At 44.7% G+C, this 15,473-nt stretch overlaps 1 protein-coding gene across 3 annotated transcripts in view; it reads right to left on the bottom strand.

Annotated features, from left to right (window-relative positions):
- Positions 1–1,761: 1,761 nt before the first annotated feature.
- Positions 1,762–15,473, bottom strand: part of LOC121569983 (cAMP-dependent protein kinase type I-alpha regulatory subunit) — a 15,021-nt gene continuing 1,309 nt past the window's right edge. For 2 of the 3 annotated variants that reach the window (XM_041881384.2, XM_041881385.2), the window contains 10 exons: positions 14,837–15,030; positions 8,099–8,308; positions 7,708–7,799; positions 7,490–7,551; positions 7,263–7,309; positions 6,852–7,010; positions 6,482–6,542; positions 6,046–6,167; positions 5,598–5,679; positions 1,762–4,868 (listed from right to left, as the gene is read on the bottom strand). In XM_041881384.2, the coding sequence (XP_041737318.1) occupies positions 4,696–4,868; positions 5,598–5,679; positions 6,046–6,167; positions 6,482–6,542; positions 6,852–7,010; positions 7,263–7,309; positions 7,490–7,551; positions 7,708–7,799; positions 8,099–8,308; positions 14,837–15,010 (1,182 nt within the window). In that variant the 5' untranslated portion in view covers positions 15,011–15,030 and the 3' untranslated portion in view covers positions 1,762–4,695. The remainder of the gene's footprint in view (positions 4,869–5,597; positions 5,680–6,045; positions 6,168–6,481; positions 6,543–6,851; positions 7,011–7,262; positions 7,310–7,489; positions 7,552–7,707; positions 7,800–8,098; positions 8,309–14,836; positions 15,031–15,473) is intronic. The other variant, XM_041881386.2, reaches the window with a different exon arrangement.

Here is a 15,473-nt window from a genome sequence, read left to right as displayed (position 1 = left end):
GGGTAGGTGGAGTTTTGAGCCACCTCGATGACACCGTGCTGCCTGTCTGCCCCTGCTCCAGAGACCATCCTTGCCCGCCCTCCCCCTTCTGACCACCTCCCTCTGTGTAGCTCAGTTGGCAGAGCATGGCGTTTGCAACACCAGGGTTGTGGGTTCGATTCCCACGGGGGGCCAGCATGAAAAATGTATGCACTCACTAAAAAACTAAGTCTCTCTGGATAAGAGCATCTGCTAAATGACGTAAATGTAAAATGACCACTCAAGCCATGAACTCTGACCCTCTCATGATCTTCCATCTCACCAATTATGTTGTTTTCTAAATTGCTTGTTTTTGTTGCTTTAAAGCACTTTGAGATTATTTATGTAATAATGAATAGCACTATAAAAGTTGAATAAATTATTATATTGCTGATACCCATCCAATCCTCTCAGATCTGCACTGGTGCCCAAAGGGTTATAATAGGGGCTAAGGGTTGATTTGGGACACAGTATCTTTCTCTAAAGCAGGGGTGAACAGCGCTGGTCCTGGAGGGCATCTGTATCTCTTTCTGCTTTTCTTATTCACCTTTTAAAGGTAGACTCAGCGATACGACATAGACGCGGAAAGTAAACAGCACAGCGGGTCAATTTTCCGCAAACATCTAAGAGCACGAGGCTCAACTTCTCCGCTGTTTTGGTGTCCTGGCTATACCACTGTGAACAGCGGGGAGTGAACCCGTGCACATGCGCAGATATTGTGTGCGACTTGTGTGTGTGTGTGAGAGAAGTGTTGCATCTCGCTCGTCTCAGTATCTGCGGTGCTGCTCGTGGCGACATCATTTTACTGAGTCTAACTTTAATCACAGACTAATTTTGACCTGGGCCACCAGGTACGTGTGTGTGTGTGTGTACACTATCCAATCAATTATGTTACTTAATCAATTTAGTGCCAGGGCCAAATGAAAACCCGAGCTGTGCACCTCTGTTCTATAAGCCCTGATCACATTACCTAAAGGCAAAACAATAGTCAACGTCTCAGACTGTTTGGATTCTCGTACGTACTGCACCTTACAGTTATTGTACTTACAAACATTGTCTGTGTCACACACCGACACTGGTAAAGCTGTGATGGCGATTGTTGTTAGTCAGTGTGTCAAAAACACCTCCCTGACCGTTCATCTATAGACAGAACTCTGTAGTTAGTAAGGTTTCAAAATTACGGTAACTTTCCCAAGTTTTCCCAGAGCGCCAACCAGGAAAATAACCAGAATTTTGCAACCCTAGTTGTTAACGAGTGAATTAATTATCAAAAAATAAAAAATAAAAACACGGAATGAGATGCAAGCCACTAAACATAAAAGGAATAGATAAAAAAAAGGTGGTTGACTATGATTTAAACATAATGCATCAATCAGTACGTGAGGAAGAGGTGACAGTAGCCACTCATTCTAGATTCCACAAGTCCTTCCACTGCTGGGAGTTCTCCATCAGGTATACTAGGGAATAATGAGGGCTATAATCCACTTCAGTAGTCAAGTTATACAACAAGCAGTAGCCTAGAAGAGCTCACTGCTTCATTTTCACTTACTCCTGCCTCCATGAGAGAATATAGAAAACCATCAATATTTCAACATTGGGTGTGGGGCATCCATTCATCCTCAACTAGATACACTGGGTGCGTCTGAAAAGGCACCCTATTCCCTATATAGTGCACTACTTTTGACCAGAACCTATGGGGCTTTATATAGGGAACAGGGTGGCATTTGAGACGCACACACAGCCTGACAAAATGTAATTTATTCAAAACAATACACCAAGGATAGTTGAACAGTACAAATCTAAAACACAATCGTCGATCAATGAATCAAATCGGCCAATAATACCTAGCAAGGCCGTGTCCATTCCAGACTGGTACTAGTTCAGTTGTAAAAATTTGATCCAGGACACACACCAAAGGTAGTACACTACATAGGGAATTGGGTACCATTTGGGACACATTTGTCCATAACAACAGATTCATTCAACAGTTACTTTCAGAGGACTATGCTATACATTACTGATCTGTATCCAAATCTCTATACATCACAGTTTTGATGGATTCCTTTATAATTCCATGAAGATAACACCAGTAACACTTTAGATACCGTTAGGCTGAAGAAAAGAAAGGGTCTTACTCTAACGGTATACTACAGTACATTACAAAATATTCATCAAAATTCAAAATGGCAAACATCCAGGTGACAACAATATACTGTAGTTGTGGATTAGAACAAACATGGGTTTTTCAAAAGACAACAAAATGGTTCAAACTAAAATGGTTAGACAAATGTTAGACCCAAAATTTGAAAACACTTGACTCCATGATGGTATGGAACCAGAATCCTTTTTGGTTCTAATTCTGAATTCTAAGAGAGTGTAGATAAAACGCAACCAGGCACTTCTCAAAGATAGTTATAAGACTGACGGAATCCGCATAATAAACTAACACTTCAATGAATGGGTGAAAAACAACAGACGTTTTCAGAAACAGACCTCCCATGAGATATCCCATGTCAAAAACATTTGAAAAGATACTGGTGTTTAGGAAGTTATGTATGGCACTGGACATCTAATATCCACAGGATGAAATACTACTATTAAAACCACCAGGGTTGATATCAGTACTATCCATATTCTTGATTGAACTAGAGAGGTTGGATTAACGTTGAGTTGTAACATGCTTTCCTCACAACCATGATTGGTTATAAAAACCTCTTATTTAGAAGCAAATGGACACGTGTAGCACAAACTGAAATACTGAACATCTCTTAAGACTTGAGTAACTTGATGTTCTGCCCAGATCTGCTTTCTGTGAGCAGTAAATAGGCAGAGTAGACTAGAAGCCGTTGTTCCTTTCCTGAACGGAGGATTTGAACACACCCAGACACAATGACACGTTTAAGGTCTATCCCAAAGACCGGGGGGGGGGGAGAGAGATATAAAAACTTCCAATAGGGAAAGAGCAGCCACACCATTGGATCTGGGACTCCCTGCCTCAACATCACAGACTCAACCTCATGGTGTAGAAACCACAGCTTTATGACACTAACATGGTTGTGGCTGGCATTACGGTTCTCTATTCTAAACCACTTCATGGTCAAAAGCTCAGGGGGAACAAACCACTATTAGCTAGAAACACAATGGAGTCATCCCAAATGGCACTCTATAAAAGTGCACTACTTTTGACCAGGCCTCTGTAGTGGATAAGATGCCATTTGGGACACAGCCAATGAATGGAGGATAATTTAATACGATACATCCCTTGATGCCACATGGTACTGGGATAGTTCCGAAAGAGAAAGCGTACATCTCCTGTATCCCAAATAACACCCTATTCCCCACATAGGGCACTTCCTTTGTCCATACAGAACAGGGTGCCATTGGGAGCCAATGGGCCTGTTGCATGATGGAAAAAAATAAGGCAGTCTGATCGTTAACATTTAGGATGCGTCCTAAATGGCACCCTAGGAAGTGCACTACTTTTGACCAGGGTCATAAGGTACTAGTCAAAAGTAGTGCACTAGATTGTGAATAGGGTGCCATTTGGGACACTTCGGTCTACCCTCGCTCCTCTGAACTACTGGGACCTGATGCTTACACAGTGAACTAGCAGGCACATAGAAACTTGGTTTAAATATGTATAAATACATAAAGAAATATATATCTAATATAATATATATTTATTTTCATTTTAAACCAAGTTTCTTTGCGCCTGCTAGTTCATTGTTCAGTGCCCTATGACCCTGGTCAAAAGTGTGTGTGTGTGTGTGTGTGTGTATATATATATATATCACAAACTGCAAAAAATATGGTTCTGTCATTGACCTAATATATATAAGCAACTAGAAAGATAAAATAGCACACCGCTTCACCTCCATGGTCGGCATGGAGACAGTCTACTTCTACTTAGTAGTACCCTCAGAACGTTTCAGAAAACAACTATAAAACATTAAGTATAAGAACACAGATCAGCCTTTGGTGGATATCTATTCAAAACAACATTTCTCTAAAGATTGTTTCTCCACTCTCATAAGCCACTTTAGACTTACCCCAGACATTAGGAATATCAAGACACAATATCATCCTTAATGTCATGATACATTTACGGTTCCAATCCTTCTCTCTTCCCTACAAGTCACAAAGGAACATTTATTTGTGACATCATGACCCCTGGGTGTCGTCCATTGTGAGCAGACTCCCATGGTGTCCCTAGCCCACACGTTACAAAGTCTTCTGGATCCTAACTAGAGTTTCGTTTTGACCCAGTGTCAGAGAGAACACTCAGTAATGGAACTCTAACCCCAATGGAACCCTGGCTCTGAAAAGACCCTCTCTGTCATGTCTGAACCCTCCCTACCTGTTGCCTTCTGAACACTAGAGACAACTCATCCTCCCTTCATAGTTAACATTAAAATACTACAGAAATATTATGCCCTCCAGAGCTCATTGCATACGTGTCAAATCAAATTAATCTGGATTCATAGCAGATAAAATAACACCAGAACAACAAAGTATCAGCCTAAGTAAATAGACATGTGATCTGGACCCCTGGGTGGAGGGTTAGAAACATTAACAGGCCAATAAGAAAATAAAGCAGATCATTGGTGGACCCCGTGGTTAAGGAAGGAGCATGGAGGAGGAGGAGGAAGGAATGGAGCGATAGAAGAATGGAGGGACTCAGACGGAGAGAGAGACGAAGCTGTTGTACTGCTGAATGTTCCTCTTCAGGATGTCTGAGCAGGGCCCCAGAACGCGTTCGAACCGCGGTCGGTCGAGCTTGACACACTTCAGAGGGCCGCGGGAGACCACGGTCGCAGCACGGGGACGGTTCATCAACAGGGCGATCTCACCTGGGAGAGACGGAGAAGAGGACAACTGTTAGAAACAACAACAATCTGGGAGAGATGGGAGGAAGAAGGGGAATATTGACAACAATGATCAACAGATCTGGGACCAGACTATAGAAGGAGACAACAGATCTGGGACCAGACTATAGAAGGAGACAACAGATATGGGACCAGGCTATAGAAGGAGTCAACAGATCTGGGACCAGGCTATAGAAGGAGACAACAGACCTGGGACCAGGCTATAGAAGGAGACAACAGACCTGGGACCAGGCTATAGAAGGAGACAACAGATCTGGGACCAGGCTATAGAAGGAGACAACAGACCTGGGACCAGGCTATAGAAGGAGACAACAGACCTGGGACCAGGCTATAGAAGGAGACAACAGACCTGGGACCAGGCTATAGAAGGAGACAACAGATCTGGGACCAGGCTATAAAAGGAGACAACAGATCTGGGACCAGACTATAGAAGGAGAAAAACAGATCTGGGACCAGGCTATAGAAGGAGACAACAGATCTGGGACCAGACTATAGAAGGAGACAACAGATCTGGGACCAGACTATAGAAGGAGACAACAGATCTGGGACCAGGCTATAGAAGGAGACAACAGATCTGGGACCAGGCTATAGAAGGAGACAACAGATCTGGGACCAGGCTATAGAAGGAGACAACAGATCTGGGACCAGGCTAGTGGATTTCCACTACTGAGGTAGTCCAGTCAGTCCACTCACCAAAATAGTCTGAGGGCCCCAGTCTGCCCACCTCTACAAACTCTTCATTCTCTGAGCGTCTCTGGAGCACCGCCGCTGAACCCTGAACAAACACAGGAACAGAAAAACTCAGGAACAAAACCTACATAAGCCAGAAGTCCTGTGAGGGTGAGAGGGCACAACACAGCTGGGCCAAAAGTTGAGGTTAAAAGATGGTGATATCTTGTTGATGGCGTTTCCCTGAGAGAGAGAGAACTCCCAAGCTCTTAACATGGAAAACAAAAGTCTACTACTTCAAAAGACAGCATTTAGAAATAAAACCCAATGGAAAAGGTTAACGTAACATATTTCCCATGAGATATTCGAGGGTACATGACAATGATACAGGATGTGAAAAGAAAGCCTACACATCTATTCTTAAAGAAACCAATGAAAATAGGGAGACAGCATATTGCTGAAATAATCCTACCTCCAGGATGATGAAGAACTCATCTCCAGGTTCACCCTGAACTACGATCTTCTGTCCGTCCTCAAACTGAACGGTCTCCAGAGCATCAGCTACAGTCAGCCTCTCCCACTTGTCCAGAGACTCTGTAGAGGACCACACAGCACACTACAGTCAGCCTGTCCCACTTGTCTCGGGAGTCTGTAGACGCCAGGTGTTGTTACACACACTGGCCACATGGTGGTGCCAAGCATCACCACTCACTCAACAACACACCAGAGGGGGAATGACAGGAAAGCTCATGGGCTGGGTTTCTTTGTAGCGACTTGATTCCATACATAGCCACTTACACCAAATAGGTAGGTAGGGACCATGTTATTACACTGTTACCCAACTTTTTGAGTAGCTTGTTTGTGGAAGTAGTCACCGAAAAAAACGTGCAGAATGTGTAACTCCTCACCTAAAATGGACACCTTGCTGAGGAATTCCTCATACATCTTACGCTTTCTCAAAGTGCTACCCTGAAAAGGCACAGAGAGAGAGAAAGACAAACCATGTTAAGTCACATAATAACACCCAACTGCGCACTGTGTTCAGATTTAGCCCCAGAAACCTTGAATTGATCTAAAATTGCTACCATTGTCAGAGACCTCCGAGTGGCTGAATTGACACAATGTGGAAGCTAGGTAAACCGTAACTATAACAACCACTGTCTCCCAATAATGTTGCTGGCAAGTAAAATAACACCTCATAACATTGGATATTAAATGATATCTACGTAGAGCTGAATGAATCCGTTCTGCCAAAGCCTGTCAGCCAGCCAGCCTCACCATGAGTATCCTCCTGTAGCTGTCTCTGTCGATGCCCCACAGTTTGACGTTGCTCTTGGCTCGGACCGTGGCAGCCCTGGGGGTTCCGTAGATCAGGGCTAGCTCGCCAAAGCTGCCACCCTCCCCAATATTGGTCACCCACTCATTGTTCACATACACCTATTAGAGCGAGAGAGAGCAACAACTTCACCAATGGAAATAGCTTTCCCTACAGTATGAACTTCTGTCAGTATTTTGTCTTATAATATAATGTATTTTTAACAGATCTACCACTACAGAGACCATAGAAAGGTAGTCTGTCTTCCTACTGTACACAACAGATCTACCACTACAGAGACCATAGAAAGGTAGTCTGTCTCCCTACTGTACACAACAGTTGGCCTAGCATGCAGACAGAAAACAGGGACGTACATCCATCTCTCCCTGGTCAATGACGTAGAAGTTATCTCCCTCATCACCTAGTGGAAAACAACAGCTGTGAGACACATTCTGATCAAGCAGTATTCATGATAAAGTTCTGTTGTTAAAGTGTTCAAGTAATCATGTTAAAACTACAGCCAGGGGATTTTCCTGGACAGGGCACGATGGAAAATAAAAAAACTGAATGACTTCATTTCAGTAAAAGGTAAACGCCATACCTTGCTGAATGACCGTCTCCCCAGCGATGTAGGTAACAGAAAACATTGCGTCAAAGATGTCACTGTAAAGAGTGTAGTGGGTCAACGTCACGGCAACACTGACTATCACCGGATCACATAATCTGGTTCGTTTTTAAGGCCTTGGTTTTCATTTCACAGCACCAGTAGTACACTAGTGTGTAGTACACTATTCATTAACAGTTGAGGAACAGGTGTACCTTCTCTCATTGTCGTCCAGGTGAGCAAACAGCACGTTCTTCTCAATAGCTTTAGCCAGGGCGGCCATCGTTTTGTAGTCTTTAGGAATAACCTGCAGAGGTAAAAGGAACAGCTTCACTGATCACAACCGAACTGCCTTCGGTTGTTAAGATTATACTTATTAGATTGAAGTAGTGGGCTCAGTCCCCGATTCTCCGCCCTTCTCCTGAAGAGTACACTCCCACACTTTCTTGCATGGACTTTACGATGGTAAAGCCAATGCTTACCCCGATCCTATGCCTTTAAATGCACAATGGGGAATGTGGCAAGGTGAACACTTCTGGAAAAGGGTGGATCATCAGGACGTAGCCGAGAAGTGGTGGGCAGTAAGAGCTGTAGGGTCAGGTGCACCTGTAGCGATGCGTGATTGGCTGAGGGCTGACCCCCCCTGACCTTTCTGACGTAGGAGGCGGCGTCCTCCTCGGTGTAGACCTCGGCACTGATAGCGCCGCGCCGCCGCCGCCCCTTCACCACGGGGTTCATGGGAGGAGACACCTCGTCCTCGCGGGAGTCGGAGCGAGAGTTGGACTTCTGCTGCTGTAGGATCTGCTTAGCCTCCTCCTGGGGGGGGATATATCAGTTATAGTAGAATAAAGTAAAGTAGATTAGAATGGAGTAGAGGTCTTCACAGCTGGGGCTTTCCCACCTGGACCCGATATGCATACAGTGGGGGAAAAAAGTATTTAGTCAGCCACCAATTGTGCAAGTTCTCCCACTTAAAAAGATGAGAGAGGCCTGTAATTCCAGAAAATCACATTGTAGGATTTTTTATGAATTTATTTGCAAAATTATGGTGGAAAATAAGTATTTGGTCAATAACAAAAGTTTCTCAATACTTTGTTATATACCCTTTGTTGGCAATGACACAGGTCAAACGTTTTCTGTAAGTCTTCACAAGGTTTTCACACACTGTTGCTGGTATTTTGGCCCATTCCTCCATGCAGATCTCCTCTAGAGCAGTGATGTTTTGGGGCTGTCGCTGGGCAACACGGACTTTCAACTCCCTCCAAAGATTTTCTATGGGGTTGAGATCTGGAGACTGGCTAGGCCACTCCAGGACCTTGAAATGCTTCTTACGAAGCCACTCCTTCGTTGCCCGGGCGGTGTGTTTGGGATCATTGTCATGCTGAAAGACCCAGCCACGTTTCATCTTCAATGCCCTTGCTGATGGAAGGAGGTTTTCACTCAAAATCTCACGATACATGGCCCCATTCATTCTTTCCTTTACACGGATCAGTCGTCCTGGTCCCTTTGCAGAAAAACAGCCCCAAAGCATGATGTTTCCACCCCCATGCTTCACAGTAGGTATGGTGTTCTTTGGATGCAACTCAGCATTCTTTGTCCTCCAAACACGACGAGTTGAGTTTTTACCAAAAAGTTATATTTTGGTTTCATCTGACCATATGACATTCTCCCAATCCTCTTCTGGATCATCCAAATGCACTCTAGCAAACTTCAGACGGGCCTGGACATGTACTGACTTAAGCAGGTGGACACGTCTGGCACTGCAGGATTTGAGTCCCTGGCGGCGTAGTGTGTTACTGATGGTAGGCTTTGTTACTTTGGTCCCAGCTCTCTGCAGGTCATTCACTAGGTCCCCCCGTGTGGTTCTGGGATTTTTGCTCACCGTTCTTGTGATCATTTTGACCCCACGGGGTGAGATCTTGCGTGGAGCCCCAGATCGAGGGAGATTATCAGTGGTCTTGTATGTCTTCCATTTCCTAATAATTGCTCCCACAGTTGATTTCTTCAAACCAAGCTGCTTACCTATTGCAGATTCAGTCTTCCCAGCCTGGTGCAGGTCTACAATTTTGTTTCTGGTGTCCTTTGACAGCTCTTTGGTCTTGGCCATAGTGGAGTTCGGAGTGTGACTGTTTGAGGTTGTGGACAGGTGTCTTTTATACTGATAACAAGTTCAAACAGGTGCCATTAATACAGGTAACGAGTGGAGGACAGAGGAGCCTCTTAAATAAGAAGTTACAGGTCTGTGAGAGCCAGAAATCTTGCTTGTTTGTAGGTGACCAACACTTATTTTCCACCATAATTTGCAAATAAATTCATTAAAAATCCTACAATGTGATTTTCTGTAATTTCTTCTCTCAATTTGTCTGTCATAGTTGACGTGTACCTATGATGAAAATTACAGGCCTCTCTCATCTTTTTAAGTGGGAGAACTTGCACAATTGGTGGCTGACTAAATACTTTTTTTCCCCACTGTAAATAAAAAAAATTAATATAGAGACCCGTTCCGAACGGACCAGAAGACAACTAGACACGCTCCCTATAGACCTGGTCGGATCCAGACCCGGTCCGATCCGAGTGAGGGAAGCAGCAGAAAAGTCATTTATTACGTTTCTTTATGAACCAGAGCTGATAAGGCGCGAGAGGAGGGAGAGAGAGGAGCCGCTGTAGCAGGCGGAGGAGGGGCTGTACCGTGAGCGAATTATATGGGGAGGAGGGAGGGAGAGACGAGAGACAGCAACCAATCAAGCCGACTTGCGCTATAGAACATAGCGCAAGTCCCCCTCATCAAGCTACACACAATACCCCATAATGACAAAGCAAAAACTGTAAATATCACATTAACGGAAAGTATTCATACCCTTTACTCAGTACTTTGAGTATTTCGGTTCCAAACTTCTTCCATTTAAGAATGATGGAGGCCACTGTGTTCTTGGGGACCTTCAATGTTGCAGAAATGTTTTGGTACCCTTCCCCAGATCTACGGACAATTCCTTCGACATCATGGCTTGGTTTTTGCTCTGACATGCACTGTCAACTGTGGGACCTTATAAAGACAGGTGTGTGCCTTTCCAAATCATGTCCAATCAATTGAATTTACCACAGGTGGACTCCAATCAAGTTGTAGAAACATCTCAAGGATTATCAATGGAAACAGGATGCACCTGAGCTCAATTTCAAATCTCATAGCAAAGGGTCTGAATACTCATGTAAATAAGGTATCTGTTTATTTATTAATACATTTGTAAAAAAAATCTAAAAACCTGTTTTTGCTTTGTCATTGTGTGTAGATTGATGCTATATATATTTTTTAATCAATTTTACAATAAGGCTGTAACGTAACAAAAAGTGGAAAAATTCAAGGGCTCTGAATACTTTCAAATCAAATTGTATTTGTCACATGCGCCGAATACAACAGGTGTAGACCTTACAGTGAAACGCTTACTTGCAAGCCCTTAACCAACAATGCAGTTAAGAAAAATAAGTGAAGTAAAAAATTAAAAATAGAAAACATAATTAAAGAGCAGCAGTAAAATAACAGTAGCGAGGCTATATACAGGGGGTAACGGTACAGAGTCAATGTGCGGGGGCACCGGTTAGTCGAGGTAATTGAGGAAATATGTACATGTAGGTAGAGTTATTAAAGTGACTATGCATAGATAATAAACAGAGAATGGCTGCAGCGTAAAAGAGGGGGTGGGGACAATGCAAATAGTCTGGGTAGCCATTTGATTAGCTGTTCAGGAGTCTTATGGCTTGGGGGTAGAAGCTGTTAAGAAACCTTTTGGACCTAGACTTGGCGCTCCAGTACCGCGTGCCGTGCGGTAGCAGAGAGAACAGTCTATGACTAGGGTGGCTGGAGTCTTTGACAATTTTTAGGGCCTTCCTCTGACACCACCTGGTATAGAGGTCCTGGATGGCAGGAAGCTTGGCCCCAGTCATGTACTGGGCCATACGCACTACCCTCTGTAGTGCCTTGCGGTCGGAGGCCGAGCAGTTGCCATACCAGGCAGTGATGCAAACAGTCAGGATGCACTTGATGGTGCAGCTGTTTAACTTTGAGGATCTGAGGACCCTTGCCAAATATTTTCAGTCTCCTGAGGGGGAATAGGCTTTGTCGTGCCCTCTTCACGATTGTCTTGGTGTGTTTGGACCATGATAGTTTGTTGGTGAGGTGGACACCAAGGAACCTGAAGCTCTCAACCTGCTCCACTACAGCCCCATCGATGAGAATGTGGGCGTGCTCGGTCCTCCTTTTCCTGTAGTCCACAATCATCTCCTTTGTCTTGATCACGTTGAGGGAGAGGTTGTTATCCTGGCACCACACGGCCAGGTCTCTGACCTCCTCCCTATAGGCTGTCTCATCGTTGTCGGTGATCAGGCCTACCACTGTTGTGTCGTCGGCAAACTTAATGATGGTGTTAGAGTCGTGCCTGGCTATGCAGTCATGGGTGAACAGGGAGTACAGGACGGGACTGAGCACGCACCCCTGAGGGGCCCCCGTGTTGAGGATCAGCATGGCAGATGTGTTGTTACCTACCCTTACCACCTGGGGGCAGCCCGTCAGGAAGTCCAGGATCCAGTTGCAGAGGGAGGTGTTTAGTCCCAGGGTCCTTAGCTTAGTGATGAGCTTTGAGGGCACTATGGTGTTTAACGCAGCGCTGTAGTCAATTAATAGCATTCTCACGTAGGTGTTCCTTTTGTCCAGGTGGGAAAGGGCAGTGCGGAGTGCAATAGAGATTGCATCATCTGTGGATCTGTTGGGGCGGTATGCAAACTGGAGTGGGTCTAGGGTTTCTGGGATAATTGTGTTGATGTGAGCCATGACCAGCCTTTCAAACACTTCTACAGACGGGAGTGCTACGGGTCTGTAGTCATTTAGGCAGGTTATCTTAGTGTTCTTGGGCACAGGGACTATGGTGGTCTGCTTGAAACATGTTGGTATTACAGACTCAGTCAGGGACAGGTTGAAAATGTCAGTGAAGACACTTGCAAGTTGGTCAGCACATGCTCCGAGTACACGTCCTGGTAATCTGTCTGGCCCTGCGGCCTTGTGAATGTTGACCTGTTTAAAAGGTCTTACTCACATCGGCTACGGAGAGCGTGATCACACAGTTGTCCGGAACAGCTGATGCTCTCATGCATGCTTCAGTGTTGCTTGCCTCGAAGCAAGCATAGAAGTAATTTAGCTTGTCTGGTAGGCTCGTGTCACTGGGCAGCTCGCGGCTGTGCTTCCCTTTGTAGTCTGTAATAGTTTGCAAGCCCTGCCACATCCGACAAGCATAGGAGCCGGTGTAGTACAATTCAATCTTAGTCCTGTATTGACGCTTTGCCTGTTTGATGGTTCGGAGGGCATAGCGGGAATTCTTATAAGCGTCCCGGTTAGAGTCCCGCTCCTTGAAAGCGGCAGCTCTACCCTTTAGCTCAGTGCGGATGTTGCCTGTAATCCATGGCTTCTGGTTGGGGTATGTAGGTACGGTCACTGTGGGAACGACGTCATCAATTAACTTATTGATGAAGCCAGTGACTGATGTGGTGTACTCCTCAATGCCATCGGAAGAATCCCTGAACATATTCCAGTCTGTGCTAGCAGAACAGTCCTGTAGCTTAGCATCTGTATCATCTGACCACTTTTTTTATTGACCGAGTCACTGGTGCTTCCTGCTTTGGTTTTTGCTTGTAATCAGGTATCAGTAGGATAGAATTATGGTCAGATTTGCCAAATGGAGGGCGAGAGAGAGATTTGTACGCGTCTCTGTGTGTGGAGTAAATGTGGTCTACAGTTTATTTTCCTCTGGTTGCACATTTAACATGCTGGTAGAAATTAGGTAAAACAGATTTAAGTTTCCCTGTATTAAAGTCCCCGGCCACTAGGAGCGCCGCCTCTGGATGAGAGTTTTCCTGTTTGCTTATGGCCTTATACAGCTCATTGAGTGTGGTCTTAGTGCCAGCATCGGTTTGTGGTGGTAAATAGACTGCTACGAAAAATACAGATGAAAACTCTGTGGTCTACAGCTTATCATGACATACTCTACCTCAGGCGAGCAAAACCTAGAGACTTCCTTAATATTAGATTTCATGCACCAGCTGTTGTTTACAAATATACACAGACCACCACCCCTTGTCTTACCGGAGGCGGCTGTTTTATTTTGCCGATGCAGCGTAAACCCCTCCACCCGTATGTTATCCATGTCATCGTTCAGCCACGACTCGGTGAAACATAAGATATTACAGTTTTTGATGTCCCGTTGGTAGGATATTCGTGATCATAGCTCGTCTATTTTGTTATATTATTATTATTATTATTATTATTATTATTATTATTATTATTATTATTATCCAATGATTGTACGTTGGCGAATAGGACTGATGGTAGAGGCAGATTACCCAATTGCTGTCGGATCCTTACAAGGCACGATATCTCTTTCTTTCACCTGCGAATGACGGGGATTTGGGCCTTGTTGGGTTTCTGAAGTAAATCCTTCACGTCCGACTCGTTAAAGTCAAAATCTTCGTCCAGTACGAGGTGCGTAATCGCTCTCCAAATAACATAGCAGAGAGCGAGAGAAAGAGAGTTGGACTTGACACAAAGCTCCACTGTATCATCCCAACTCAAAATGTCAGGACCAACGGACTAAACTCTCACTAGCACTCAACGGACATTGCAATGCATTATGTGGCAACCAGAAATAACGCAACCAGAACCAGTCTAGTTTGCCACACTATAATTGTGCCATAGCACAATTGGTTAGGAGCCTGTAAAACGGCAGCCATCTCCTCCGGCGTTATTAATTGGTTTAGAATGCACTGTAGTTTTAGAACAGTATAGAATAGAACATAGAAGCATTTACCTTCTAGTGGGTAACACAGAGAGTAGAGCTTTATTACTGTATACCCTTCTAGTGGGGAACACAGAGAGTAGAGTAGAGCTTTATTACTGTATACCCTTCTAGTGGGGAACACAGAGAGTAGAGTAGAGCTTTATTACTGTATACCCTTCTAGTGGGGAACAGAGAGTAGAGTAGAGCTTTATTACTGTATACCCTTCTAGTGGGGAACAGAGAGTAGAGTAGAGCTTTATTACTGTATACCCTTCTAGTGGAGAACACAGAGAGTAGAGTAGAGCTTTATTACTGTATACCCTTCTAGTGGGGAACAGAGAGTAGAGTAGAGCTTTATTACTGTATACCCTTCTAGTGGGGAACAGAGAGTAGAATATAGCTTTATTACTGTATACCATTAGAGCAGAGTAGGATTGGACTTTTCTGTTCACTTTGAGATGAATAGTTGCCTTTGTTTACAAATATCAGCACGCGCACACACACGACCCTGCCCACTCAGACTCACCTTCTCCAGCCTCTCAAAGTACTCTCTGAGGAAGGCCATGGGTCTGTCTGGCCGGGAGGTACATAGCTGTACGATGCAGTCCTTCAGTAGCTGTTGGATGTTATGTTTCTGCACATACAGCTCACACTCCCTCAGACTCCTCTCCTCCTCACTGCTCGTACTGCCCGACGCCATCACACTCAAAACCTATTGACCTGCGGGACACAGACAGAGACAGAGACAGAGAAAGAGACAGAAAAGCAGGCGTAGCAGGAGAGAAGGGGCAGTGTTTGATAAACAGAAAGAGAGAAGTAGAAACAGAGCAGGACAGTGAGGAGGAGAAGAGAACATGAGGGTGTTGAGAAAAAAGAGAGCGTAATGATAAACAGAGTGAGGGAGGGAGGGAGAGAAACAAGGGTGTGAAAAGAGGGGGGAGAGAGGGCAAAAAAGTATTGGTTTAAAGCAAGGTAGGGAGTTGAGAGAGAGCGTAAGAGAGGGGGGAGAGAGCGAGAGAGAGGAGAGGGGGGAGAGGGAGAGAGCGGTTGAGGGAGAGAGGGAGAGCGAGGGGGGAGAGAGGGAGAGCGAGGGGGGAGAGTTAAGAATTAAGGAAAGTTTTGACTATGTACAAACTCAGTGAGCATAGCCTTGCTATTGAGAA

This window comes from Coregonus clupeaformis, chromosome 7, assembly GCF_020615455.1.
Source record: "Coregonus clupeaformis isolate EN_2021a chromosome 7, ASM2061545v1, whole genome shotgun sequence".
Taxonomy (NCBI): Eukaryota; Metazoa; Chordata; class Actinopteri; order Salmoniformes; family Salmonidae; genus Coregonus; species Coregonus clupeaformis.
The sequence above is the reverse complement of the archived record's forward strand: the minus strand, read 5'-3'. Positions and strand labels throughout refer to the sequence as shown.